Source organism: Schistocerca serialis, chromosome 2 (assembly GCF_023864345.2).
Source record: "Schistocerca serialis cubense isolate TAMUIC-IGC-003099 chromosome 2, iqSchSeri2.2, whole genome shotgun sequence".
Lineage (NCBI taxonomy): Eukaryota > Metazoa > Arthropoda > Insecta > Orthoptera > Acrididae > Schistocerca > Schistocerca serialis.
Genome location: NC_064639.1, coordinates 1,025,104,725 through 1,025,132,696, shown reverse-complemented (window position 1 = coordinate 1,025,132,696; position 27,972 = coordinate 1,025,104,725). Strand labels below are relative to the sequence as shown.

Here is a 27,972-nt window from a genome sequence, read left to right as displayed (position 1 = left end):
AGAAAGATGCCGCCAGTGAAGACAGCCATTGCTGAAAACAGTTTTCATTTTTTTATTCTTTGCATTGTTTCTGCTCGTTGAGTTCCTTCCCAGAGATGAAACCATCAGTGCGGTACTATACTGTGACACTTTGAGAAAACTTCGGTACACAATTCAAAATGAAATGGAATGGAATGCTCAGTCAGTGCATTGAGTTGCTTCATGACAACACACATTCCTATTTTGCTGGAGTCACTCGAAACCATATTCAGCGTTTGGCTGGGAGCAGTTTGATCACCTGCTGTACAGCCTCTATCTCTCACTCAGACTACCACTTGTTCTTGAACTTCAAGCAAGATTTTGGAGAACTGGCTTTGTCAATAGTGATGATGCAAAAACATTGTTTAGCAGAGTCTGCCTGCAGTTTTGGCATCTTTCCATGGAGGAGGCATAGAAAAGTTGATTTCCTGTGAAGAAAAATTTCTGAACTATGGTGATAATTATGTAGCAAATAGCTTAAGAAATGGTTTTTCTTGTAAAAATGTGTTTTTATGAGTTTTTTGCCCAAAACGGGTACTTACTCACCGCACATAGTTCATACATACATTTATCTAATTTCAAATTTTCCTTTTGTCTTAAATTGGGATCCATGTGGGTCAGTGAAATTTGCTTAAAAATGGTACATTTTTCAATATCTTACGGGAAACTAAACTTTCTGAATGTGTTACCTGTTTGTAAACATTTGTTTGTCACAAAAGTGTCTCCATGTGTTGTGTATTCATGAGAATTATCAAGTGTTTAGGTGTTACACATTCCACACGGTTTGTAAGAAATTGACAGTTGTGATGTATGTTTGTGCATTCTTCAGATTTGACAATAATACATTATTCCTGATATTTTTGCTACCTTGTTACTGTGTCATACACCCTACCCTACTCCTACAGCTGCAGCTGCAGCTGCTCTCTCTCTCTCTCTCTCTCTCTCTCTCTCTCTCTCTCTCTCTCCCCCCCCCCCTCCCCCCCTCCTCCTCCCCCTCCTCCTCCCCCTCTCCCCTCCTCCTCCATCCCTCCCAGGTTTTTTTCTTTTTTAAAATGTTGTTGTTGTTCAGTTTGATGACTGGTTTGATGCAGATTTCCATGCTAGTCTATCCTGTGCCGCTTCCTCTCTGCATAACTGGTGCAGCCTACATCAATTTGAACCTGCTTGCTTAAGTCAGACTTTGGTCTTTCTCTACAATTTTTATTCCCCACACTTCCCTCTATTACCAAATTTACCATTCCTTGATGCCTCAGGATTTATCCTACCAACTGATCCCTTCTGTTACTCTAGTAGTGCCGTAAATTTCTTTTTCCCCTATTTTCATTCAGTACCACCTTATTAGTTACTCAGCCAACCCATGCAGTCTTCAGCATCCTTCTGTAGCACCACATTTCAAAAGCTTCTGTTCTCCTGTATTCTGAACTATTATGTACAGTAAAAAAGTGTTTTGGATTGTAGACAAATTTGTTATCCAGACATCCTCTGTAGACGTTAAGTTTGGTTAGTGCTCATAGCTAGTTTCAGTACATGTCATAATATTTTTGATACTCATTTGATATTTTGTTTCGTTTGTAGATTTGGTGAATGGAAAAATCCCACAGACAGAAGTGAAGAAAGGTGTTCAGAGACCACGCATGGACTGGTATCAGAAGCTTTCATCGCTTAGTTTAATTTTCTATACTAAAGTACTGTTCCCATATGTAAAGGTGTGTCTTAGTGGTGAGAGAGAACTTAAAGTTATTATCAGAATCGGTGTGGATGTACACTTGTGGCACTACAATCTTTTAGAGGATGTTGTGTGGCCGTGTTCTGTTACTGCAAGTAGGGAAAAGGTAGAGATACAGTTCCAGAAAAGGACAGAAAAAATGTGGCCAAACTTCGGAAGACCGTGTGATGACAATGAAAGCACAAGTACAGTACAAGGTGAACCAGAACATGATATAATGAACATAGAGACTGTATTACCAGTATCCCACAACACCAAATTGTTTGTGTTATCTTTTAAGAAGAAGATATACAGCCTGTTTCCATTGGGTCATCACATAAAACTTCATGCAGACATAGAAGGTTAGCATTGCCCTTGATTACTGTATTGATATTTCACAGGTCACATCAGTCTTAAATATATGAATTTGTAGCAAGTAATAATTAGCACAAGAAGTCATAACTTGTGTATACAAAGTTGTGTCAGCACAGTATCAGTAACTAATCTGTCACTCAAAAAATCTGTCTACTGCATTGTAATGAAAAATATCTTCTTTTTTGTCTTCTCAGTTGAAGTCTATATTCTTATGAAACCATAGTAAAAAGCAATACCAAATCAGTGGGAAGTCAAAGACTGCATAACAGTAATATGGAAAGTGTACACTGCTACTCACTGTGTATAGGAGCTGTTGAGTCCCAGACAGGCAGAATCAAAAAGAATGCTAGAAATACTTGAGCTTTCATCAAGTCCATCTTTAGAAGTAAAACACACACACACATACACACACACACACACAAATGATTTAATGATTTGCACATGCATAGCAACTGTCAACGAACACTAAGGCTTGATTGCAACAGCAACTGCACCTGATGAGGGAAACAGTCTAGTTAGGGTGGGTAGGAGGTGCAAGGAAGAGGCGTGGTGCAGGGAGCTGGAGAGATTACAGGGTACATGCGGGGAAGACGCTAATGCAACCTGTGGGAACATACAGAGGTGTGGGTGGCTAGGCTGTATGGAAGGGTCTTCTTGATGTGGAATTGGTGGTTTCTGTGGAAGTGAAGGTATTGTTAGTGGGGTGCGATGTGAAGAGGGGTTCTATGCAGCAATTCTTAAAGTGGAGATCAACATTGAGGAAGGTGGCTTGTTGGGAAGAGGAAGACCAGGTGAAGCGAATGGGAAAGAAGGTGTTGAGGTTCTGGAGGAATGTCAGTAAGCTCTCCTCATCTTCAGGGTAAGTAGATGTTTATCTTTTCGTACATTGTTGCCACAGTTCTACCAAGATATGTGAAAATATTTACATTCTCAACCCTCTTCCCCTCCAAAAATAAGTTATGTGTAGCATGTGCTCTACTAGTTCGCATTGTCACAATCTCGTTTTGCTCACAGTTAAATTAAATGCTTTGAATCGGTGTTCCACAGATCCAGTTTTCTCTGTACTGTATAACATCTCTCATTGCTTGCCATCTTGTAGAGATATTCTTCTCCCATTTTCCTGAAGGGGGATGTGGTACGAATTGTGAAATCGATTTTAATTGATTTCAGGAAATTTTAGACAGATAATTACCATTTATTGTTATTTTTGGCTTTCTCCACGTATGAATTTTTATCATTATCCATAGGTAAGTCAGATTCTCGTGATCGGCCCATAGAATCATTCATTCACTATGACTTCTTGCCAAAAACCCATCACTGCTGTAGCCAGAGATGCAGTTTTACTTACTCTCACAAATCACTGAAACTGTTGTTCACTAGGCTCATATGCACATCTCAGTATTTGGATGAACTGTGAGAACAATAATATTGTAACTTCCACGTTGGTTTTGCCCCAGATGGTGACTTCATTTGCAAATACAACAGCATTTAGGTCTTCTTTTTCCACTTCTTTGATGTCTTTTGAGTGTGATGTCAAGTAATGGTGGAAAGGAAACTGTCCTGTTGCACATTTCTCTTTTTCGTAAATCATTTTGGCTTTCTGTCTCCTGCTTGTACACTGCTCACACAGTTATCACACAGCATCTGAAATTTTGTTATTAGAGATTTGAGGGCTATTTGATTTTTCCATGCAGTCACATATTTTATACCTTGGCACACTTTCATGTGCCTTTTCTATATCTAGGAACGCTACTATCAGGTCTTCTCCTTTCTCCTAAAATTTTTCCGTCATTTATTGGAATGCAAAATTAAGGGCAGTTGTTCCTTTATTAGTTCCAAATACATGCTGATCTTCTTCAGCTTGCCTTTCTAGGATAAGTCTCAGTGTCTCTTCCTGAATCAATTCCAGTATCTCTAGGGAGTGTGGTAATAATGTGGTCCACTCCAAGTGGAACACTTTTTCATATTTGCTTTTTTAAATGTGGGTATTTAAAATCCCTTTGTACAGTCACTGCGTACCCAGTTTTCTCTCCATATCCCTCCCAGGATTCAGTGCAACAACTGTATTCCATTGATTGCCACAACTTCTATCATATGTGCAATTAACTGATCTGTTGTGGGAGTCAAGAAGTTGTTGATTTTTTTCTGTTTGAGGCTCAGTCTGTGATTGAAAGCTGTTTAAACATTTACTCCTCAGCTGGATTCCTATAGTTTGATTTAAACTAGTTGTCAATTGACTTTTAAGTTCCAAAGTTGCAGCATTATCACATCAAGTAAAGTCTGCAGGCAGCCACCACAGTGCATCACTTTCTGCAATGATAAAAAAAATCACTTGAAAGCCTGTGTCTTCAACAAAAATCAAGTAAAAAATCTCAAATTCGCTTATGATATAGACCTGTACAGTGTGTCTCAGCATGCCAGACATCTATCCTTAATTTTAATTGACGAAAGAGTAACGTTAAGTTTTTGAAACAGATTAAGTTGTACTGTTCATAAACAGCTTCAAACTTATCATGTCATATTTAAAAAACTAACACTTCCACAGCAATAGTATTTTATTTCTGTTGGTTACTAAAATATTTCACTCAGTAACAAATCTTTTAAAATTTTCATACTGTGTTGTGCATGCTTGTGAAAAGGGTGTTTTTACGTAATTGTGTTGGTATTTAACTCATAACAAGGATGAAATTTAAAGAGTCTTGTCACCTACAAAAATAATGTAAAAATTCTGCAATTTACATATAGCATTGATCTCAGTGGTATCTCTAAGCATGTCAAAAATCTTTTCTTAATTTTGGTTAGGGCTGGTGTTACGTTGTTTATTGAAACAGGAAAATTTTCATATCCAGAAAAGTTTCCTTGTTATCATTGCATATCTCGAGAACTATTATGAACATAAAATAATGCTTTGGTGTCTACACAAAATGAAATGTAGTTAAACTGCAGACTAACTTACCATAAGGAGATGGTAGGAGGTGGTTGAACAGTATTCCTTAGCCTCACAACAAGAAAGAGAAACTGACGTCAATAAAGTCACAAACACAAGATGTAATGGAAGTAAGATTTTCATTAAAGTACACTATACACTGCATATTAATCAGACAATGGGAAAACACTGCTTAATTCAGAGTCCAAGCCAGTGAAACTATCAGTGTTACTGCTCTTAGTGACAGATACTATCAACTCTTTGATGCACTGTTGTCACACACCTTCATTGTTCCATGCTTCCTGTATCACTCCTTTCACATGGTTCACTACATTTTGCCTGTCTTCTGGTGTCACTGTTTCAGCTGCATCCTTCAAAAGCCTCTCCACTTCGGTTAGTGTAGTTTTTTAGTTTTTGCAGCAATATAATTTTAACCTGAGCTCAAATCAGTTCTGTTGTACTGAAGTGGCACTGGTAGGGAGGAAGCCTACGCACTTTATGCCTATATTTTTTTTGCTATTCCAACCGCAGTGTGAACAGAGTTCTTTAGCTTGTATTATGACACAAGTTCTAATAATTTTGCCATTGTTGGGTAACTGCCAAACATACCTTACATTTTTCTTGCCAGCAAACAATGTAGTTTTTCTTTGTTGCCTCTGTATGCACCTTGTGTTGTGTATAACAGAATGATGTGGAGCATTATCCATGACAATGATAGTCTTTCTGTTAGGTTTTGAACAACTGTGTTTTCAGATCATTTCACAAAATTATTATGGTTCATCTCTTTGTGGTAATCGGAGGCCTTGTTTAAAGTTAACAGTAGCAGGCAATTAGAAATAAAACCTTTCGAATTTCCGGCATGTGCTACAATTATTCCTTTCCTTGTGCAGATTGGAGTTGGTATACTACAGCTGATGGTATAGTCTGCTCAGCAATTTTTTGAACTGTCCCACATTCACCCATGTTTTATCAAGCCAAATGATACCAAAATCTGTTCCTACTAATTCTCTAAAAAAGTAGCATTGCCAGGCTGCAATATCCATTAATAACATGTGGCCAGAAATGGATTTGTAGAGAAATCCTAACTTTTTCAAGTCACTTGACAAGGATGATTTATTACTGTGAAATAGGTCTGCTGCTCCAAGGGTAGCATGTACCTTTTTGAATGTTTGACACTCCTTCCTTGAATAAAATATAATTTATATTTTGTAATGGCGATTAGATGGTATGGCATATCATTTGGCGAGAGAAGGTAACTCCAGAAGCCTGAGGAGAAGGGAAGTGAAAAGATAAAGAAGACTAAGCCATTTAGTATCTGCTCTGGACAGTAACTCTGAACAAAAGAGAGCCCCCAGTCCCACAGGTCAGGTGGTTCTGCTGCGTGGTTTGATTGGCAAGGCAGTTTTGCTTATAATTTGGCCTGTTCTGTTATGATCCAGTCAGTTGTTGTTACGTCAGCGGAAAGCTTTTACAAATACTGTTCCAAAATCGTATCATGACAAGCAAAGAGCTCAGCGAGTTGCTTTTGACTGAAACAGTGTCTCATGTCTGTGCTGAGACCTACTGCGATTGGGAAGTGAGATACACTAATCGTGGCCTCTACCTGAATAGTAGGGGGAAGGAAAGGTTAGCTGAACACATTGCAGAAACAGTAAGGGGGGGGGGGGGGGGGCAACTAGCACAAAAGACAAAATCCATGTGACTGCAGGAATCAAAGGACAATTTTTTATGTTATAAACAGATTACACTTTATTTCTTTTTATGCTTTCCTAAACCCTGAAATCTGAGAAGTGCTAGCTGACTGTGTCTTAAGAAAGTATGAACCCAGTATGCATGCTGAAAAAGTCTACACATTGACTTTAGATGAGGTTGTCATTTGTTCAAAGAAAAGGTCTACATGATGGGTATCATACTAACTACAGAAAGATACCAGCCACATCCACTGTGTATTCAAAAAGATTCACTCTGCACTTAATAACCTAATCTTACAAACAATAGATTTCGTATGCAAGAATCACGTGGTAGGATTTATCTTTAATGTACAAAAGCTATACATTAGCATTTGGAGGTAAAGCATTTTATTTAATCCACCTGACGGGTCTTAAAAATTTGTATCCATTATTCTTCAGTCCTCCTTAATTCAATGGTACTTCAACAAGATGTATTTAAAGTGCAACATGGTGTGCATGTAGGCAAGTGTGCACAGGCATTGCTGAGCGTCACTGGTCTAGATTGTGGTGTGATTCTCTTATATCTAATTTCTTCCTTGACTGTTAATCCTGCAAGGATTTTTGTTTAGAAACTTCTTGTTTGTATGGCATAAATAAACTCAATACTTCCTTGTGTTACCAAAATAACTCTTGCAGGGACTAACATATACTTGCAGGTGTGTTAGTGGGAAAGTCGATGTGACTGGGAGCAGGGAAGGGAATAGACAAGTGGGAGACGGACTAGTGGAGGTTTAGGCCAGGGGTGGGGATTATAAAAATGAAGGATATGTTGTGGAGAGAGTTCTTAGCGTGTGCAAATCAAAAATGTCAGTGTTAGCAGGAAGAATTCAGGTGACATGGATTGTGAAACGGTCATTAAAAAGTGGAACACATCATGTTGGGTGGCATGTTCAGCAGCTGGATGGTCCAGTTGTCTCTTTCCACAATTTGGCAGTGGCCATTTATGCAAATAGACAGCTATTTAGTTGTCATGACCACATAAAAAGCAGCACAATGTTTGCAGCATAGCTCAAAGGTCACATGGTTGCATTTGCAGATGCCCCTGCCATTTATGCGATAGGAGATGCCTGTAACAAGACTGGAGTAGATGATCGAGGGCAAATGTATGGGACAGGTCTTGCATCGAAGTCTATTCTAAGGGTATGATGCACGAGGCCCGTGGCAGGGAGTAGTGGTGGAGTAGGGATGGACAAGAATATTGTGAGAAGTGTGAGGAGGATACTACTCGTTTCAGGGCACGATGACAGTTAGACAGAACCCCAGCTGAGAATTTGCTTCAGTTGCTCTAGTTGTAGGTGGCACTAAGTCAAGAGAGGAATGTCTTGTTATGGCTGGATAGTGGATGTGTGAGAGGTGGTAGGTGACTGGAAGAGACGATACATGGTAGATATGTTTCTGGACAAGAAGGGAAGCATATAGCCATCCTTAAGGTGGATGTCAACAAGGAAAGTGGTATGTTGGTTTGAGGAGGACTGGGGGAAGCATAGGGGGAGTTGATGAGGTTCTGGAGGAACATGGATAGGGCTTCCTTACCCTCGGTCCTGATCATGAAGATGTCATCAGTGGATCTGAGCCAAGTGAGGGGTTTGGTCTTCTGGGTTGTTAGGAAGGATTCTGTAGGTGGCCCATGAATAGGTTGCCATAGGATGGTATGATGTGAATGCCATTTGCTGTAGCACGAATTTGTTTGTAGATGATACCTTGAAAGGAGAAGTAATTATGAGTGAGGATGTAGTTGGTCATAGTTACCAGGAGGAAGCAATGTAGTTTAGTCAGTTGGGGATTAGGAAATGTAATGTTCAGTAGCACAAAGCCATGGGCATTGGGGATGTTAGAGTAGAGGGAGGTGGCATTGATAATGACGAGCAGGGTGCGAGGTGGTAAAGGAATGGGAACTGTGGAGAGTGGGTGAAGCAGATGGTTGATGTTTTTTATATAGGAAGGTAAGTTATAGGTAATAAGCTGCAGTGTGGATCATTCTGTCAGTGGTGGCACAGCAACCAGTCACAATGGTGCATCCTGGGTGGTTGCATTTATGAACTTTAGGAAGCATGTAGAAGATAGAAGTACAAGGAGCAGTGGTGGTGAGGGGGGTGGGGGGTCAGCGGGGGGGGGGGGGGGGGGGGAGGAGAGAGAGAGAGAGAGAGAGAGAGAGAGAGAGAGAGAGAGAGAGAGAGAGAGAGAGAGAGAGAGAGAGAGAGAGAAATGTTCTAGAATGGACCTAAGGATTCGAGGAGGGACTGAAGATCTTGCTGGATTTCTGGAAAGAGGTCACTCCGGCAGGGTTTGTAGGTGGACACATCTGATAGCTCATAGATTCCTTGCATTAGGTAGTCCCTGTGGTTTGAAAGCACACTGGTGGAACGTATGTCAGTAGTTAGGATTAGAGAATCAGTTTTTAGGTTGTGGGTTGCATCACCTACAAACAATTCTGAGGTACAGGAATGGACACTCATATGGCACGATCCTATGCCAGCCTATTCATGTGCCATCTAGAGGAATCCTTGCTGACTGCCGAGAATCCTGAATGCCTCACCTGATGCAGATTCCCTGATGACTGCATCATGATCTGGACTGAGAGTTTAGGATGACCTATCCACATTCCTCCAGAACCTCAACATCGTCTCCCCCATTCACCTTAACTCATTCTCTTTAACCCAACCTTCCTTGATGTTGACCTCCACCTCATGGAGGCTACATATCTACCTCCATTCACATAAAACATGACAACAACCCATTTTGACAGCTGCCACCCATTACATATTGAGAAGTCCCTTCCGTACACGCTAGCCACCCATGGTCATTGCATCAGCAATGATGAGTAGCCCATCTCTAAATATGCCAAGACTCCGATAGAGGCCTTCACAGACAGAAATTATCATCCCAACCCTGTCCAGAATCCCATGCCTTATCTCTCCAGTCACCTACCACCTCCCACATACCCACTGTCTGGCCACAAAGGAGCACTCCCATCATTACTCAGTAGCATCCATGACTAGAGCAGCTGAATCACATTCTCCAGTAAGATTTCAGCTACCTCTCATTGTGGCCTGAAATGAGGAATATCATACCCACGATCCTTCCCACATCCATGCACTGTACCTATGCAATATACTTGTCCATGCCTATTCCACCCCTGCTCCCACCCTTCCCCTCCCCAACCCTCCCCACCCCTCCCCAACCCTCCCCCCCTGCTCACTGTCAGGCAGCACAAACACTTTCCCCCACCTACACTCTGCTGTCCTGCTTCCTGCCCCCCCCCCCCCCCCTCCCCTCACCCACCACCCATCCGTGATTGTTGCTCCAATGAGATGTGGTCACACAGTCAGGACCGTAAGGCTGTGGCCACAGATGTGCGTGTTTTCTACTGCAGAAGAAGGGCTTTTTGTGAAAGCTTTAATATTTTAGTGGGCTTTTTCATTGTGTTTGTCTGTGATTCAATGCCTCCTGTATATGGCGAGTAGCAATCCATCCTTTCCATATTGTTGTTTTCCCTTTATTGTCACTCATATGTAAATAATCAGCTTGTGGCCATATTAAATACAAATTATGTTAAATAACTTTCTTAATGAATTATTCCATGGCTTCATGATGTATACTAGTGGTACACATAAGGAAGCCTGGCCAGACCAGTCTAAATGTTCTTCCACTGTTTATTATTTTGGTTGGTAAATAAATGAAGCATCTTTGTGTAAACTGGACTTAATAGATAGCTGTTTTTTGTTACTTGATATTTTTAATATAACAAGACACTGAGATGAAAACATTGCCAGGTTTGCAGGTTACACGCTGTTACACTCCAGTACCACCATCATTAAGTCTGGAAGAAATTCCTCCACAGTGGAAAGCTGAACATATATGCCTCATGGTTAAAGAATATACAAATGGACAGCTTACTCCTTGGTTATGCAATCTGGCCCCTGGTAATACCTTGGAAATAAGTGGTCCTGAAGGCTCATTTGACCCATCAAGGTTATCGACTGTGTCTCATTTATATCTTCTGGCAGCAGGGACTGGAGTCACACCAATGCTGTCTCTAGTGAAGTGGGGAGTTGATCCATCTAACAGTATATGGTAAGCCAGTTAGATTTTCCATTTGTTAAATTCTAAAGATGAATTTTGACATTCTTCGTGTGTGTAATTTGTAATAAATTCATGCTTAATAATTTCCTGTAAATATACATGTAGAAGGAATATGTTTTTACATAATAATATAAAATGCCATCTATGTATTTTCACTATGAGTATTCAGCATAATGATCTTTATTTCACGTTATGATTGGCAGTGGTTGGTCGGTTGATTTGGGAGGAGGGGACCAAACAGCGAGGTCATTGGTCCCATCAGATTGGAGTAGGGTGGGGAAGCATGTTGGCTGCACCCTTTCAAAGGAACCATCCCAGCATTTTCCTGGAGCAATTTAGGGAAATCATGGAAAACCTAAATCAGGATGGCTTGAATGTGGGTTAGAACAGTCGTCTGCCTGAATTCGAGTCCAGTGTGATAACTACTGTGCCACCTTGCTTGGTCGTGTTTGGTACTGAGAAACTGCACTATGGAACTTCGAATGCTTGTTGATGAGTTTTGTGAATTTCTGTGGAGTTAAGTGAACTTTGCTTGCATATGTTTTCCTGTATTCGATGCTCTGCTTGCACCACATAGTTCAATTATTGTTAATTGTTTTTTTTTAAATTTTATTTGAATCTGCAGTTTAAAAGAATTCACCATTCACATGTGGATGAACATATTAAATAAACACTTGATTTAAACTCTAACCATCCAGTTTGATCAATAACATTAATCCTACAGGATTTGTGAACTATAGCCTCTGGCTGCTGAGGCTGGATTAGCGTTCTGGCCTCTGCATCGACAGACTGGGGTTGTGTGTGTGTGTGTGTGTGTGTGTGTGTGTGTGTGTAGGCTATTTCTGAAGAAGGCCTTGTTGGCTGGAAGTTTGTTTTCTAACAGTCTTTTTGTTGTGCCTGTCTGTGCCTCAGCATCTCCACTATATGGTAAGTAGCAACTGTCATTTTCATTATGTTGTTTCATTTCATCCTGGATTTTCCATTGTTATGTAATTCACTCGCACTAGGTTGTGCACTGCCCACACTGATAATGGCAAATAAGAGCTGGTTCACATGTGTATGGTTGCTAGGTTATGACTCGGTGCCACCTTCAGTTTTGAAATTGTTGGACTCTGTTCGTTATTGTGTATAAAGACTGGCCACTGGAAACTTGTTTCATAGACAATCTTCTCATTGAAGTGAGGATCTTACCTCTTAAGTTCTGATTGTATCAATTCTTGCTTGCTTACACAATCCCTGTATGAGTATTTTTGAAGCATCAGCCTTCTCAGATCCTTCGTTCTAGGGAGTGTTGATTCCATTACATTTGCCCAAAGGTGGTTTATCAGTTGGAATGTGTCATGAGTGGTTTGGAAAGGGGGGGGGGGGGGGGTAGAAGGCAACCCTGCCTCCTCTGTCAACTGCTTTGATCATCCCTCTTTTACCCTGGTGTAATAACATTTAAATGCGGTTAGTCCTTTTTAGGATTCCATTCCTCAACCTGGAAAAAACGAAACCCATATAGATCCCCTTGTCTGTCTGTGCTGTTTGTCAGACTGTTAAGAACTCATTTTCTCAGGGATAATTAGACGTATTACAGTTCAAATTGATGTCACATATTAAGGTCTAGTGTCTCATGCTAATGTAAAAATTTCAACCTTCCAAGACAATGCAGTCAAAAGATATGGTCATTTATGTCACACAATTTGATACTCGAAAACTCGTTCATCAAGGCCTATAGGGTACTGTCCATTGACCCAGAATCATGAAATTTGGCAAGAAGCAAGGTTTCATAGTACAAGTAAAGGGAAAAATCTGGAACTGTTAATTTTTAATTATATCACACAAAAAATATTTCTTATATGGTATGTGACTTCAAACTTGCATTCTGAAAACTCTTGGAATCTGTGGGATTGATGTCTTGCCAGTATCAATGTCAATAACAGGCAAAAATTCCTCAGTTCCTGAAATGGACAAACTGTCTCTATATGTAATTAAGTTTGTACGGAACACTCAGTGCGGGAGTCGTTCTCGCACATTGCCCATTGCCTTTTTTTTAATACTATTTCAGACATTCTCCTTGATGAAGTCAAGATGTTAAGATTTCCTTATATCTTTGATGTTAACTGATAATGAAGGAACATCTTTAACACTTTGGCTGTAATGGATAAGAGATGAGAAACCTGTTGCTGCATTCTATTCTGTGGGGTATGTTGGATTGTGCCCACTTAGCTACTGACCTGATTATTTCTCTCGCCTTATTTTACTACTAGCCTTTTCCTTGTGTCTTTGCCAGTGTAATGTCTTTCATCTGCCTTGTGCACCACCCCTTCCTCCCTTTTCTCTGTTCGTTGCCTCCTCCCCATCACTGTGTCCATCCCCCCCCCCTCCCCCCCCCCCTCCCCTCTTTTCTATCCATCTCAGACTGTCCCCAGCCATGTTCATTGGCACTTACATCCCCTACAGTACAGTTCAATAAGCAGGCTGCTTCTACACCCTTGACACATCTGTCCCGCAGGCAGTCTACATGTTGTGGCCTGGAAAACTGTTTCTTGCTCCTGACATGAAGGCTGCCCTTCAGACCATGTTGATTTGGCAGGCCAAAACTGTTCCCTTTTCACTTTTACTGTTACAAGTCTTCCGGTTAGGAGAAGTTATTTATTCCATTACTGGCGTGTCTTGCATCAGATTAATGGGAGGTGAGAAGTGGGGGGGAGGTCCCTCTCAGTGTAGATAAGCCCTCTGGGAGCCCACATCTGCTCCGCAACCTGCAGACTGGCCCAGTTCATATACTTTTTCTTTACCACTAAGTTTTTCTGCTCTGACATTGACCATGTTTGCAGATGAACACTGGTGGTATAACCACCTGTTATACAAAATAATGTTTTTCCATATTGACCCAAACATGTTTCAGCACCTTTGTGTCGTTGTCAGTGGGTTTTCTTTATTTAAAATTATAAAGAGTTGAAGATGTTTTAAGTCATAATTAATCTACAAAAATGAATTCAAAATAGTTTCTGTCTGTTGTCATTCCCATTATTTTACATTGTAGGGTTATGCAGGACCCTCTGTACATTATCTTGCACAATCAACCAATCCAGAGATCAGCAACATAGCGAATTGAAGCAGCCTAGGAATGCTCTTACTGAGCTCTGTCTGGTGTACAGTCATGAAATAGGGAATAATGCAACAAATATTGTGTTTGGTGTTTCAAATTTTGTGAAAGCTCAGTTAAGAAGTTCATTAAAATAAAGTTTAAAAATTTCATCACAGGGAAGGAGACTTCAGTTTAAATAGGACTTGAACTACGGCAATAAATATAAGATGTTGCCACCTACTTAACTGATCAAAGCCAAAAATTCTCACTGATTACAGGTTTGCATTGTAGGATAGAAAACAAATGTCCGTAAAATGGAATCTCTGGTGCCAGTTGTTGAATTTTGTTATAAATGGCTGTGTATTGATACCTTGGTCTGGTTGGAGTTAATGCGGTGAATGCAACAATACATCCTACAAGTAACACTACCCAAGATCCACTCATCAATTTTGATACACTTCGAATATGTTGTAGTCTGGTCAAAACATGAGACACACTTTATTTTTATTTGTGACCCCATATGGACGTTGAAGTGGTGAAAACCTTCCTGAAGAAAACGTGGTTGTTATCTTTATGAGCACATATCATTGAAACAGTGGGAGATGTAACAAGATGTTCAACATGATTTGCGTGGTTGCTACTGTACTTTACAATTGTGCACTCACATCTTTAAGTATTTTGATATATTTTGAAATCCTCCCTTCACCTCACAGTTTTTGAAATGGTAAACAGTTTATGTGTAGTAAATCTAATACTATGTTTAACAACAAATTCAACCTTATATGATAAAGTTGCATCCCAAAGTCACAGTGGTCAGACGTAAGTTGGCAGTGCTACTAGATTCTGCTATATGAGCACTCTGTCCACTTTATAATGCTTGTCATACCTGGCGATAGTGTTGTTTGCAATTTCACAGTGCAACCATAAGAGACTGGCTCCTGAAGGATTTAATTGAAACAATAAAGTCTTGCTCTCTGTCGAGTCTGGGAATAAACAACGTGGTTGTGGCGAGAGGCTATTCCATTTTGTTTTCTCATGGTCTTTGTTTTATTTATTTGTTTTTGTTTTGTTTCATTTCTTTGGTTGTCTGATTTTGGGTATTACATTTGATGTCTACTTTGTTATTTTACAGTATTTAGGTTGTGTTGCATTATCTTTGGTAGTCAGTGCAATTAGGAGGTGACATTGTATTATCCACTGCAAAGAAATGCTGCATACACACACACATGGTGCACCATGCCCATCTGGTTATTGTAATAATATTGCACAATTTACAGCATGTATCACAATTTTTAAAGCAACAATTAACAGGAGGTTCACTTTTATCAGGTTTTTCTGTGATGTACCCACTCTTAAACCAAGCATAACTAAAGACGTTCACAAATCGAGGGGATAGAAAATGATTATTAATCAAAGATTGAATTATTCCTCTGGAGCAAATTTATATCAAAGGCATTTTAGAAAATTATCCACAGTCTGAATGTGTAAACATAAAGTGGCTGGCATATGCTGGTTGCTCTAGGAGGAATCATCATAATTTTTGTGTCCTTATTACATTCGTCTATGTTGCTAAATTTCTTTTCCATTTGTCCTATCCAGGAATCCAAGCACAGAACACATCATTAACCAAATGCAGGTCAGTGAACATCTGCAAACCATTTAATAGTGAGATCTGATGTTAATTTACCAGATGTTGAAGCAAAAGAACATCTTGCAGATGGGATTGGCTGTATCTTGTAGCTGTGGGTTAACAAATTCAATGATTGAGTGAGACATTCAATTTTTAGTGTTCCTTTAAAGGATAGGGTATGACCTGTGTGCCCATCCAAATTGAATCCAGATTGATCCGAACTGTAAACATTGTCCTCCCCTAATGATACAATATTTGATTTTGCGTTTACCACAAATGCAGTAGCTTGTTCTACTAATTGTTCTTTATTTGTTAAATGCTTTTGAGTAACAAATTTATTAATCTTCCTGGAAATAATTCTACGCCTTACTTCAAAGTGGTGAACCCATTTTGTAGCTGCCATGAATAAGTGGCACAACAAATAACTTCATCTCTTGCCCTCAAAGCCCATCATTTCATGTCCAAGTCATGAACAGGTTGTGATTTATCGCATGCCTTCTGGAACTGTTCCAATACATATTTGTTAATCTGTAATTGTGTGTTGCTTCATGCCTCATCTTCAGTGACTTGTGTTTCTCATCTTCAGTGACTTGTGTTCCTCATCTGTATAGTGATGTTGTATCCTTAAGCTTTCTGAAATTATGTTGGACTGTTTTTAACTCTTATTTTTCTTCTTTTCGTGCCAAAATGTAACTGCCTTTTTTTTTGTATTCCAAATGTATAACATTTTACTCTTGCCAGTATCTCATCTCCTACCTTCAAAACTTGTAAGGACTGGGCGTGAGTCGTGCTTCGGTAGCTCAGATGGTAGAGCACTTGCCTGCGAAAGGCAAAGGTCCTGAGTTCGAGTCTCAGTCGGGCACACAGTTTTAATCTGCCAGGAAGTTTCATATCAGCGCACACTCCGCTGCAGAGTGAAAATCTCATTCTGGAATTTTACTCTTCTTGTTGTCTTCCACAACATCCTCACAATCCCCTTCAAAAACCTCTTCCTCTGCAACAGCCTCAGGAAATACACTTTTGGCATCGTGGTTCAAAGCTCTATAACTGTCTACAAATACTTCATTGTTGATGGATTCTTTTATCAAATGTAATGCGAGCAATGTTTCTTTGTGAGTAATGATAGAGTTTATATTGTGTTGTGGATGAATGAAGCTTTTGTATAATAGATGTAATACATTTTTTGGATTCATCATGGTGCATTCGGAGTAAACATGTATGCACTCAGTCTGTTATACTATAAATGCTATTATTGAATTTCAGTCCGACATTCGGCCTGCAAATTCTGGCCGCCTCTTTATGGGCACGGTAATTACCAAACGATAGTATGTGCACCTGTAGGCACACAGTTGAAATGCATGCATATTTTAATGCATACCTATCATACTGTCTGGCAGTCCAACACTTCCTCATCACAGTGTTTGCGCTGTGCGGTTCAGTGTCCATACCTGCACTGTTGCATGATGTGGGTTGTTGGAAACATGAGGTGGCCATACATGAGAGTGCGGAGGTAAACTGAGGGCATCATGCTCTTTGTCGCCACCCTCGCCCCAGTGTATGTGGTCACAGCATAGGTTGCAATATACATGTGCTCAGAATAAGTCCATATTAATGCTTCCTACATGCTCACAGTTACCACAGCCTTTGTGATAATTTATAGTGTAAATTGGTCTTTCCCATAATACCCTCTTCTGGTGATCTATCACAAATATATGGAATAAGGAATGTGGACATGCAATGTATGATGATTTCCTGCTGGAAGAACTGGCATAATCCAGCAACTTGATGTTTACACATTCATACCACGGAAGAAGTTTCTAAAACAGTCTGATGTAATTCTACTATATGGCTAAGATGTAAATTTGGGAGTAATATCCTGATAATTCAATCTTTGATTCATAATCAGTTTTTATTCCCTCGATTTGTGAACATGATTAGGTCTGCATGGTTCAAGAGCGGATACATCACAAAAACCTTGATAAATGTGAATCTCCTATTAATTATTGCTTTTAAAAATTGTGATACATACTGTAAATTTGACCAAAATATTACAGTAGTCAGATGCGTGTGATGCACAATGTGCATGTGTATGCAACACTTTTTGCAGTGGATAGTACAATGTCTGTTCATTATTGTACTGACTATCAAAGATAATGCAACACAACCTAAATACTCCAAAATAACAAAGTATATGTCAAATGTAATATCCAAAACCAAACAACTAAAGAAACAAAACAAAACAAAACAAACAACAAAGAAATACAACAAAGACAATGAAAAAACAAAATGAGACTAGTCTTTCACCACCTCCACATTGTTTATTCCCAGACTCGACAGAGAGCTGGACCTTATTGTTTCAATTAAATCCTTCCGGAGCCCCATACTTTATAGTTGCACTGTGAAATTGCTAACAACGCTATTGCCATGTATGACAAGTATCTTATGGTGGACAGTGCGCTCGTATAGCGGAATGTAGGATACTGCAAACTTACATCTGACTACTGCAACTTTGGGATGTAACTTTATCATATGTGGTTGAATTTGTTGCTAATTTTACTATTGTTTAATTGAGCAGATGAGAAATATACTCACCAAGCGGTGGCAGAACACACACATAAGACCGTTGTGATTTGCAAGCTTTCGGAGCCAGTGGCTCCATCAGGCTTAAGGGTTGAAGGGGAAGGAAGAAGGGTGAAGGAAAATGACTGGAGAGGTCTAGGATAATGGGTAGATTTTGGGAAAGTCCCCCAGGATCATGAGTCAGGGGACACTTGCCATACAGGATGAGAAGGAAAAAGTGATTGTTGGGGACTGCATCGGACGAGATTTGGAAACCTGAGAGCTTAAAGATGGAAGACAGAGTAATATGTAAGACAGAGATTACTACTGAAATTTGTGCATGAGTTAATAAGAGCGAGAAGCTAAGTGCATTGTATGTAGCAGAGGTGCGAGGCAGCGGTGAAAAATAGATGGGAAAAACAGTGAAAGATATAGAAAATTAAAACGGAGTGAAGCAAAAAGTAGTTACAGTGAAGAAAAGCTGAGACGGAGGAATTAGCGTAAATTAAGACCAGGTGAGTGGCAAGAACCAATGACATGTTGTCGTGCTAGTTCCCACCTGCGTAGTTCTGAGAAACTGGTGTCTGGGGGAAGAATCCATATGGCGCGCGTAGTGAAACAGGCACCACGGTCACGAGTGTCATGTTGTAGAGCAGACTCTGCAACAGGATATTGCGAGTTGCCAGTATATACCCTCTGCCTATGCCCATTCTTCTTAATTGATAATTTGGTGGTAGTCATACTGATGTAGAAGGCTGAACAGTGTTTACATAATAGCTGGCATATAACGTGTCGTTTCACAGGTGGTTCTCCCTTTGATAGTACATGTTTTGCTGGTTACAGGAGTGTTATAGGTGGTGATAGGAGGGTGCACAGGCGAAGTCTCACTCTGGGGATGGTCACAGGGGTAGGAGCCATAGGTTAGGGAGGAGGGTGCAGAAGGAGCATAGGGTATGACAAGAATATTGCAGAGATTGGAAGGGCAACAGAAAGCTGTTCTAGTTGTGGTGGGCAAAATTTCAGACACAGTGGATGTCATTTCAGGGTATATTTTAGGAAGTCATGGCCCTGTTGAAGTAGCTGATTAACACATTCCAGACCAGGATAATACTGAGTCACCAATGGTGTCCTCCGAAGCTGTTTTGTGGAACTATCAGCAGTACCAGGATTGGATGTGATGGCCCAGGAAATCTGCTTTTTAAGTAGGCTGGTGGGGTAATGCAGTGCAGGCCGCAGTGAAGGTTGCGAAATGACACACACGACCTTGGTGCCTCTTTCACCACACACGCCATCTGGATTTTTCCCCCAGACACCAGTTTCTCAGAACTCTGCAGGTGGGAACTAGCATTACAACATGTCCTTGGTTCTCAGCACCCACCTGGCTTTAATTTACATTAATTTCTTCTGTATCAACTTTTCTTCACTGTAATTACTCTTTGCTTCACTCCATTTTAGTTTCCTATGTCTCATTGTCTTTCCCGTTTATTTCTCCACCGCCACATCCTACCTCTGTTAGGTGCAATGGACTTAGCTTCTCACTCTTATTAACTTGTGCACATGTTTTAGTAGTAATCTTTGTCTTGCATGTTACCCTGTCTTCCACCTTTAAGCTCTAAGGTTTTCAAATCTCTCCCGATGCAGCCCCAACAGTCAGTCTTTCCTTCTCATCCTGTATGGTAAGTCTCTCCTGACTCGCAGTTCTGTGTGACTTTCCCAAAATGTACTCCATTCCTAGACCTCTCCAGTTCTCTTCATTCACCCTTCTTCCTTCCCCTTCAGCCCTTCTGCCTGAAGGAGGAGCCACTGGCTCTGAAAGCTTGCCAATTACAGCAGTCTTTTATGTGCGTTCTGCCACTGCTTGGTGAGTAGATTTTTTAATCTATCCAGTTAAATAATTTTATCAATAATTGGTTATTTTCATAAATATATATATTTAATACACACAAACTTTTTTCCGTTTCAAAAATTTTGTGGTGAGGGGAGGATTTCAAAATAAATTAATATGTTTAAAGGTGGTTAGTTGTAAAGTACGGTAGGACCATGCACATTGTGTTTCAAAGTTTTTGTTATATCTTCTACTGTTGGGATGATATGTGCTCAGAAATACAACTGTGTTTTCTTCGGGTGGGTTTCCAGCACTTCAGTGGCTGTATGGGCATGTATAAAAAATACGTGTCTCATATTTTGACCTAGGCTAAAACATAATTGAAGTGTACTGGAATCGGCGAGTGGCACCTGGGTAGTGTCATTTGTAAGAATGTCGTTTGCAATTATTGATGAAAGTAAGAAGGTCAATACTTTGAGAAATAAATAAATACAATGTTGTCATGTAGGTGCTAACTATGCCTAGTCAACTTTTCTAGGGTTTGGCTCTGAACTGAGAACATACTGGTTACAGCTGTACCAGAAATACTGGTGTATGGGTCTGAACCCCAACATCACAGTGGCTAATTGGGGGACATCCTGTAGGTATAAAAGTCATATTGGCAGTGGGTGGGGATTACCAAATCAGCAACTAGGGACTAACTGTGGAGCAATGGCAAAGTCCAAAGGCTATATCTTTGGATGTACCCTATCTTTACCCTCCTCCCCATGAATCTTCTGACTGCTTTGATGTACTGTATTAATCTACTTCTGCTGTGCCATCCTCTTAATCTTAGAACAGCATTTACACCTAATGTCCTCAATTATTTGATGGATTTATTCCAATTTCTGCATTCCTGTGCAGTTTTTGCCTATTGTGGCGCCATATAGTACATATTCCTCAATGTCTTAACACACATCTTATCACCATGTCCCTTCTTCTAGTAAGCCTTGCCTTCATTACAAGCACAATGTAAGAACTGCTGTCCCGGTGCCTTTACTTTTCCTCACCAATTTTCCGGAGGATCTCATATCATATTTTACCAGTCCACTTTCATCATCCTTCTGTAACACTACATCTCAAATGCTTCAATTCTCTCTCCTCTTCCCCCTCTCTTCCTCCCCCCCCCCTACACACACACACACACACACACACACACACACACACACACACACACACACACACACACACACAGTCAGTGATTCATTTCAACACAATGCTGTACTCCAGAAGTACATTTTCAGAAATTTCTTCTTCAAACTGAGGCCTTTGTTTCATACAGGTAGGATTCTTTTAAAGAGTAATGTGCAAGTCTTACTTCTTAATATCCTTCTTGTTTTGTCTTTTGTGCATTATTTTGTTTCCAACGTGGGAATCCTTCTTGTTTTGTCCTTTGTGCATTATTTTGTTTCCAACGTGGGAAGAATTCTTTAACTTATATATATATATATATATATATATATATATATATATATATATATATATAAAACAAGGAAAAGATTATCCTATCAGATAACAAAATAAAGACAATATGGGATATAGTGAAGGAGGAGACCGGTAGAACCAGATATGAAGAGCGGCAAATAGCATTAAGAATGAATGATACATTGGTGACAGATGTGTATAGTGTTGCAGAACTTTTTAATAAACATTTTATAACTGTTACTGAAAAGATGCAGTTGTCAGGTTCTGTAGATGCTGCTATGGGATACATCAGACCAGACGTTTCAGGTAACTTCCATAATATGAATTTGACCATCATTAGCCCAGCAGAAGTAATGTCCATCATAAAAACTTTAAAATCAAAAACATCTAGTCGGTATGATGAAATATCAATAAAGTTAAAGAACGTGATTCGGAGTTAAGTGACATTAAGTTATCTGTGTAATCAGTAGAATATTTCCTGAGTGGTTGAAACATGCTAAAGTTAACCACTGTTTAAGAATAGAGGTAAAGAAATAGTGTCAAATTTCTGTCCAATTTCGCTTTTGCCAGCATTTTCAAAAGTTTTAGAAAATGTAATGTACAATCGACCATTAAGGCCTTTGTCAGCAATACACACACGAGCGCGCGCGCGTGCACACACACACACACACACACACACACACACACACACACACACACAAATGCAACTTGCACACACATATGCAGTCTCAGTTGAAACCACACTGCGAGCAGCAGCACCAGTGCATGATGGGAGTGGCAACTGGGTGAGGATAAGGAGTCTGGGACGGGGAGGGGGATGGGGATAGTATGGTGGGGGTGGCAGACAGTGAAGTGCTGCAGTTTAGCTGGCCGGTGTGGCCGAGCGGTTCTAGGCGCTTCAGTCTGGAACCGCGCAACCGCTGTGGTTGCAGGTTTGAATCCTGCCTTGAGCATGGATGTGTGTGATAGTCCTTAGGTTAGATAGGTTTAAGTAGTTCTAAGTGACTGATGACCTTAGATGTTAAGTCCCATAGTCCTCAGAGCCATTTTTTTTTTTTTTTTTTTTTTTTTTTTTTTGCTGCAGTTTAGACAGGAGGCAGGAGAGAAGATTGGAGTGGGGTGGGGGGGGGGGGGGGTGGGGGGGGGGGAAGGTAGTGGAAAGGAGAGAAATAAAAAGAAGAAATTAAAAGAAGTGTGGCGATGAAATGACGGCTGTGTAGTGCTAGAATGGGAACAGGGTGGGGGCTGGATGGGTGAGGACAGTGACTGACTGACTGTCCTCACCCATCCAGCCACCTCCCTCTTCCCATTCCAGCAGTACATAGTCATCATTTCACTGCCACACCCAGTCTTTTAATTTCTTTTTATTTCTCTCCTTTCCGCTACTTACCCCCCCACCCCCCACCCCCCCTCACCCCACCTCCTTCCCCTCCTCATCTTCTCTCGTGCACTCCGTCGAAACTGCAGCACTTCACTGTCTGCCACCCCCACCATACTATCCCTCATTCTCCCCACCCCAGCCTCCTCCTAATCCCCACCCAGTTGCCACTCCCACATGCTCTGGTGCTGCTGCTCGCATTTTGGTTTCAGCTGTCTGAGACTGCAGATGTGTGTGTGCAAGTTGCATTTGCGTGCGTGCGTGTGTGTGTTGCTGACAAAGGCCTTAATGGACGAAAGCTATAATTGTGTGAGCTTTTTGGTGTGCCTATTGTGACTCAGCATCTCCACTATATGGTGAGCAGCAAGTTTCCTTCTCTAATATTGTTACATTCCATCCTGGATTTTCCATTGTTCGATTAATTTAAAATCGGCTTTATAACCATCTTATCACAAATAACATACTGCCAAAGTTGCAGTTCGGATTTCTAAAGGGTTCTGACATTGAGACTGCTATCTACACTTACAGTGAAAACGTATTTAATTCATGAGACAAAAAATTGCAGGCACCTGGTATATTTTGTGATCTGTCAAAGGCATTTGACTGTATAAACCACAATATCCTTTTAAGTAAATTAGAGTATTATGGTGTAGCAGGAAATGCAGCAGAATGGTTCAAATCTTATATCTCTGGCAGGAAACAAGGAGTGTTATTAGGAAAGAGACATGTATTAAGCTTTCAGGCATCATCTAACTGGGAACTAATTACATGTGGGGTCCCCACAAGGTTCCGCCTTAGTGCCCCTACCTTTTCTTTTGTATATCGGTGACCATTCATCAGTAACATTACCAGATGCCAAGTTTGTTTTGTTTGCCAATGATACAAACATTACAATAAAAAGCAAATCAATTGTAGTCTTAGAAAGATTGGCTAATAAAATATTTGTGGATATTAATCACTGGTTCCTAGCCAGTTCTTCATCACCAAACTTGGGAAAAACACACTACATGCAGTTCAGAAACTGAAAGGAGTGTCCCACGAGTATGTGCCTAACAAGGAGATAGAAGAAGTGGGCAGTGTTAAATTCTTGGTATTATAGCTTGATTATAAATTCAACTGGGAGGAGCACACTACAGAACTGCTGAAGCGTCTTAACAAATTACTACAGGGTTATTACAAATGATTGAAGCAATTTCACAGCTCTACAATAACTTTATTATTTGAGATATTTTCACAATGCTTTGCACACACATACAAAAACTCAAAAAGTTTTTTCAGGCATTCACAAATGTTCAATATATGCCCCTTTAGTGATTCGGCAGACATCAAGCCGATAATCAAGTTCTTCCCACACTTGGCGCAGCATGTCCCCATCAATGAGTTCGAAAGCATCGTTGATGCGAGCTCGCAGTTCTGGCACGTTTCTTGGTAGAGGAGGTTTAAACACTTCACCATTAAGAAAAAATGTTGCTTCATCACTGAAAACAAGTTTCGCACTGAACGCATTCTCTTCCATGAGCTGTTGCAACTGCGCCGAAAATTCAAAGCGTTTGACTTTGTCATCGGGTGTCAGGGCTTGTAGCAATTGTAAATGGTAAGGCTTCTGCTTTAGCCTTTTCCGTAAGATTTTCCAAACCGTCGGCTGTGGTACGTTTAGCTCCCTGCTTGCTTTATTCGTCGACTTCCGCGGGCTACGCGTGAAATTTGCCCGCACCCGTTCAATCGCTCACTGCAGGCCGACCCGTTGATTTCCCCTTACAGAGGCATCCAGAAGCTTTAAACTGCGCATACCATCGCCAAATGGAGTTAGCAGTTGGTGGATCTTTGTTGAACTTCGTCCTCAAGTGTCGTTGCACTGTTATGACTGACTGATGTGAGTGCATTTCAAGCACGACATACGCTTTCTCGGCTCCTGTCGCCATTTTGTCTCACTGCACTCTCGAGCGCTCTGGCAGCAGAAACCTGAAGTGCGGCTTCAGCCGAACAAAAATTTATGAGTTTTTCTACGTATCTGTAGTGTGTCGTGACAATATGTCAATGAATGGAGCTACAGTGAATTTATGAAATCGCTTCAATCATTTGTAATAGCCCTGTACTTGCAATGCAAATTCTGTCAGACATAGGGGATATAAAAATGAAATAGCTGGCATACTACGCTTACTTTCACTCCATAAAGTTATATGGGATTATTTTTTGGGGTAATTCATCAAGCCAAGCTAAAGTTTTCTGAGCACAAAATGTTCAGTAAGTGTTATATGTGGTGAGAACTAAAGAACATCCTGCAGAGGCCTGTTAAGGGAACTAGGGATACTAACTACTTAATGAAATTTGTCATTAAAATATATCACTTTTCACACCAACAGCAATACTAGAAATAAGAATAATCTCCTCAAGTCTTGTACAAAAAGGTGTGCATTATTCAGGAACACACATTTTCAATCATTTTCCAGCAGCCATAAAAAGCTCAACAGCTAATTAAATTCAGTTTAAGAGAAGCCTATAGGATTTATTGGTGGCCAACTCCTTCTAATCCATTGATGAATTTCTCAGTGAGTGAGTGAGTGAGTGAGTGAGTGAGTGAGTGAGTGAGAGAGAGAGAGAGAGAGAGAGAGAGAGAGAGAGACAATCATTCCACTAGGGACCTGTGGAAGGTACATTAGCTTATTTGTTTTAATTGTAAATATTTGTCATGTATGATTGTTCTTCTGACACGTTCTAAATCTTGGAGGACCATCTCACTACGGATTCATTGGAAGGAAAGTAAATATAATCTACTCTAACCAGTTGTTAAGTGAAGGCTGTTGGCCACTGCATTGTCCATGGTGAGAGGTAGTTCCCGAAATTTAGTATTCTTGGTACACTCTGGGTGCTGTGGGTCTCAGAATATTGAATTCCCAGATGATTTTGGAAATGGAATGTCCCATGCATCTAGCTCCAACTACCATTCCACATTCAAAATGTGTTAGTTCCCATCACGCGGCCAGAATCGCATTGAAACTCTTTTCACCTGAATCACCTGAATACAAATGACAGCTTTGCCATTGCAGTGCTCTTGTGTAAGCAGTACTACTGCCATCTGTATATGTGCATATTGCTACCCATGACTTCAGTCACTGCAGTTTACAGATGTATCTGCGTATGCTGATTCATATCATTTTATCATACAGGCTGACAGTCATTGAATTATATGAAAAAAATGTAAATTAGTTACGAACTAAAACAGACTTTATTCAACATGTAAATGTCATTACAGATATTTGGATTTAGGTTAAGACATGTTTTATATGTCTGCCATCTTTAGTGACAATGTGGCACAGATGAATAGTGAAATTCTGCAAGACCTGCTGAAGCACCGGAACATTGATGCTGTTGATGACGTCTTGAATGGCTGTTTTCAGCTCAGCTGTGGTTTTGGGGTTACTGCTGTACACCTTGTCTTTAATATAGCTCCACAGAAAAGGATTTGCACGTGTTCAGATCTGGAAAATATGGCGGCCAATGGATGCCCATGCCATTGGCCTCTGGGGTACCCAGAGCCACAATGCAGTCCCCAAAGTGCTCCTCCAGGATATCAAACACTCAGCTGCTTCGAAGGGGTCAAGTGGTGTCTTGCATGACAATCAGGGTCACTTTGGATAATGGGGATGAAATCATCTTCCAGAACCTTCACATACCATTCAGTAGTTACTGCAGCATCAAGGAATATCACACCAATTATTCTGTGACTGGGCAATGCACACCACACAGTTACCTGTTGAGGGTGAAGAGACCTATCGATCATGAAATATGGATTCTCAGTCCCCCAAATGTGCCAGTTTTGCTTATTGACGAACCCATCCAAGTGAAAGTGGGCTTTGTTGCTAAACCAAATAATATTACGCACTTTAATTTCCATCATGACCCATGGCCTACTATACCATTCAGAAGTTATGAAGATTTTATTTCATATAGTTCAGTAATTGTCACCCTGTGTCTTATATCAGTGTAATTGTATTACTTTTAAAATATAAATCTGTAAGGCATACAATAAATAAATAAATAAATAAAATATGGGTGCAGATGTGAATGTTGGGGATCCAGTTGTGTTGTTGCGGTCTTCATTCCAGAGACTGGTTTGATGCAGCTCTCCATCCTACTCCATCCAGTGCAAGCTTCTTTATCTCCAAGTAACTAATACAACCTACATCCTTCTGAATCATCTTAGTGTATTCATCTTTTGGTCTCCCTCTATGACTTTTACCATCCACACTGCCCTCCAATATTAAATTGGTGATCCCTTGATGCCTCAGAACATGTCCTCCCAACCGATCCCTTCTTCTGGTCAAGTTGTGCCACAAACTTCTCTTCTCCCCAATCCTATTCAATACCTCCTCATTAATTATGTGGTCTACCCATCTAATCTTCAACATTCTTCTGTAGTACCACATTTCAAAAGCTTCTATTCTCTTCTCGTCTAAACTATTTGTCATCCATGTTTCACTTTCATACATGACTACACTCCATAAAAATACTTTCGGAAGCGACTGCCTCACACTTGAATCTATACTCGATGTTAACAAATTTTTCTTCTTCAAAAATGCTTTCCTTGTCATTGCCAGTTTACATTTTATATCCTCTCTACTTTGACCATCATCAGTTATTTTGCTCCCCAAATAGCATAAGACATCCATTACTTTAAGTGTCTCATTTCCTTATCTGTTTCCCTCAGCATCACCTGATTTAATTACACTACATTCCATTATCTCCGTTTTGCTTTTGTTGATGTTGTTCTTCCATCCTCCTTTCAAGATACTGTCCATTCCATTCAATTTCTCTTCCAGGTCCTTCGCTGTCTCTGATGAATTACAATGTCATTGGCGAACCTCAATGTTTTTATTTCTTCATGTATTGTAATTTCTAATCCAAATTTTTCTATTGTTTCCTTTACTGTTTGCTCAGTATACAGATTGAATAACATCGAGGATAGACTACAACCCTGTCTCACTTCCTTCCCAGCCAGTGCATCCCTTTCATGCCCCTCAACTCATATAACTGCCATCTGCTTTCTGTACAAATTGTAAATAGCCTTTCACTCCCTGTATTTGACTCCTGCCACCTTCAGAATTTGAAAGAGAATATTCCAGTCAACTTTGTCAAAAGCTTTCCCTAAGTCTAAAAATGCTAGAAATGTAGGTTTGCCTTTCGTTACTCTATCTTCTAAGAT

General features: G+C 40.3%; 1 protein-coding gene across 1 annotated transcript in view; it reads left to right on the top strand.

Moving 5' to 3' along the window:
• Nucleotides 1-27,972, top strand: part of LOC126458434 (cytochrome b5 reductase 4) — a 328,355-nt gene that overhangs the window by 243,984 nt on the left and 56,399 nt on the right. The window contains exons 6-7 of the mRNA XM_050095489.1: nt 1,594-2,085; nt 10,528-10,828. Coding sequence (XP_049951446.1) covers nt 1,594-2,085; nt 10,528-10,828 — 793 coding nt within the window. The remainder of the gene's footprint in view (nt 1-1,593; nt 2,086-10,527; nt 10,829-27,972) is intronic.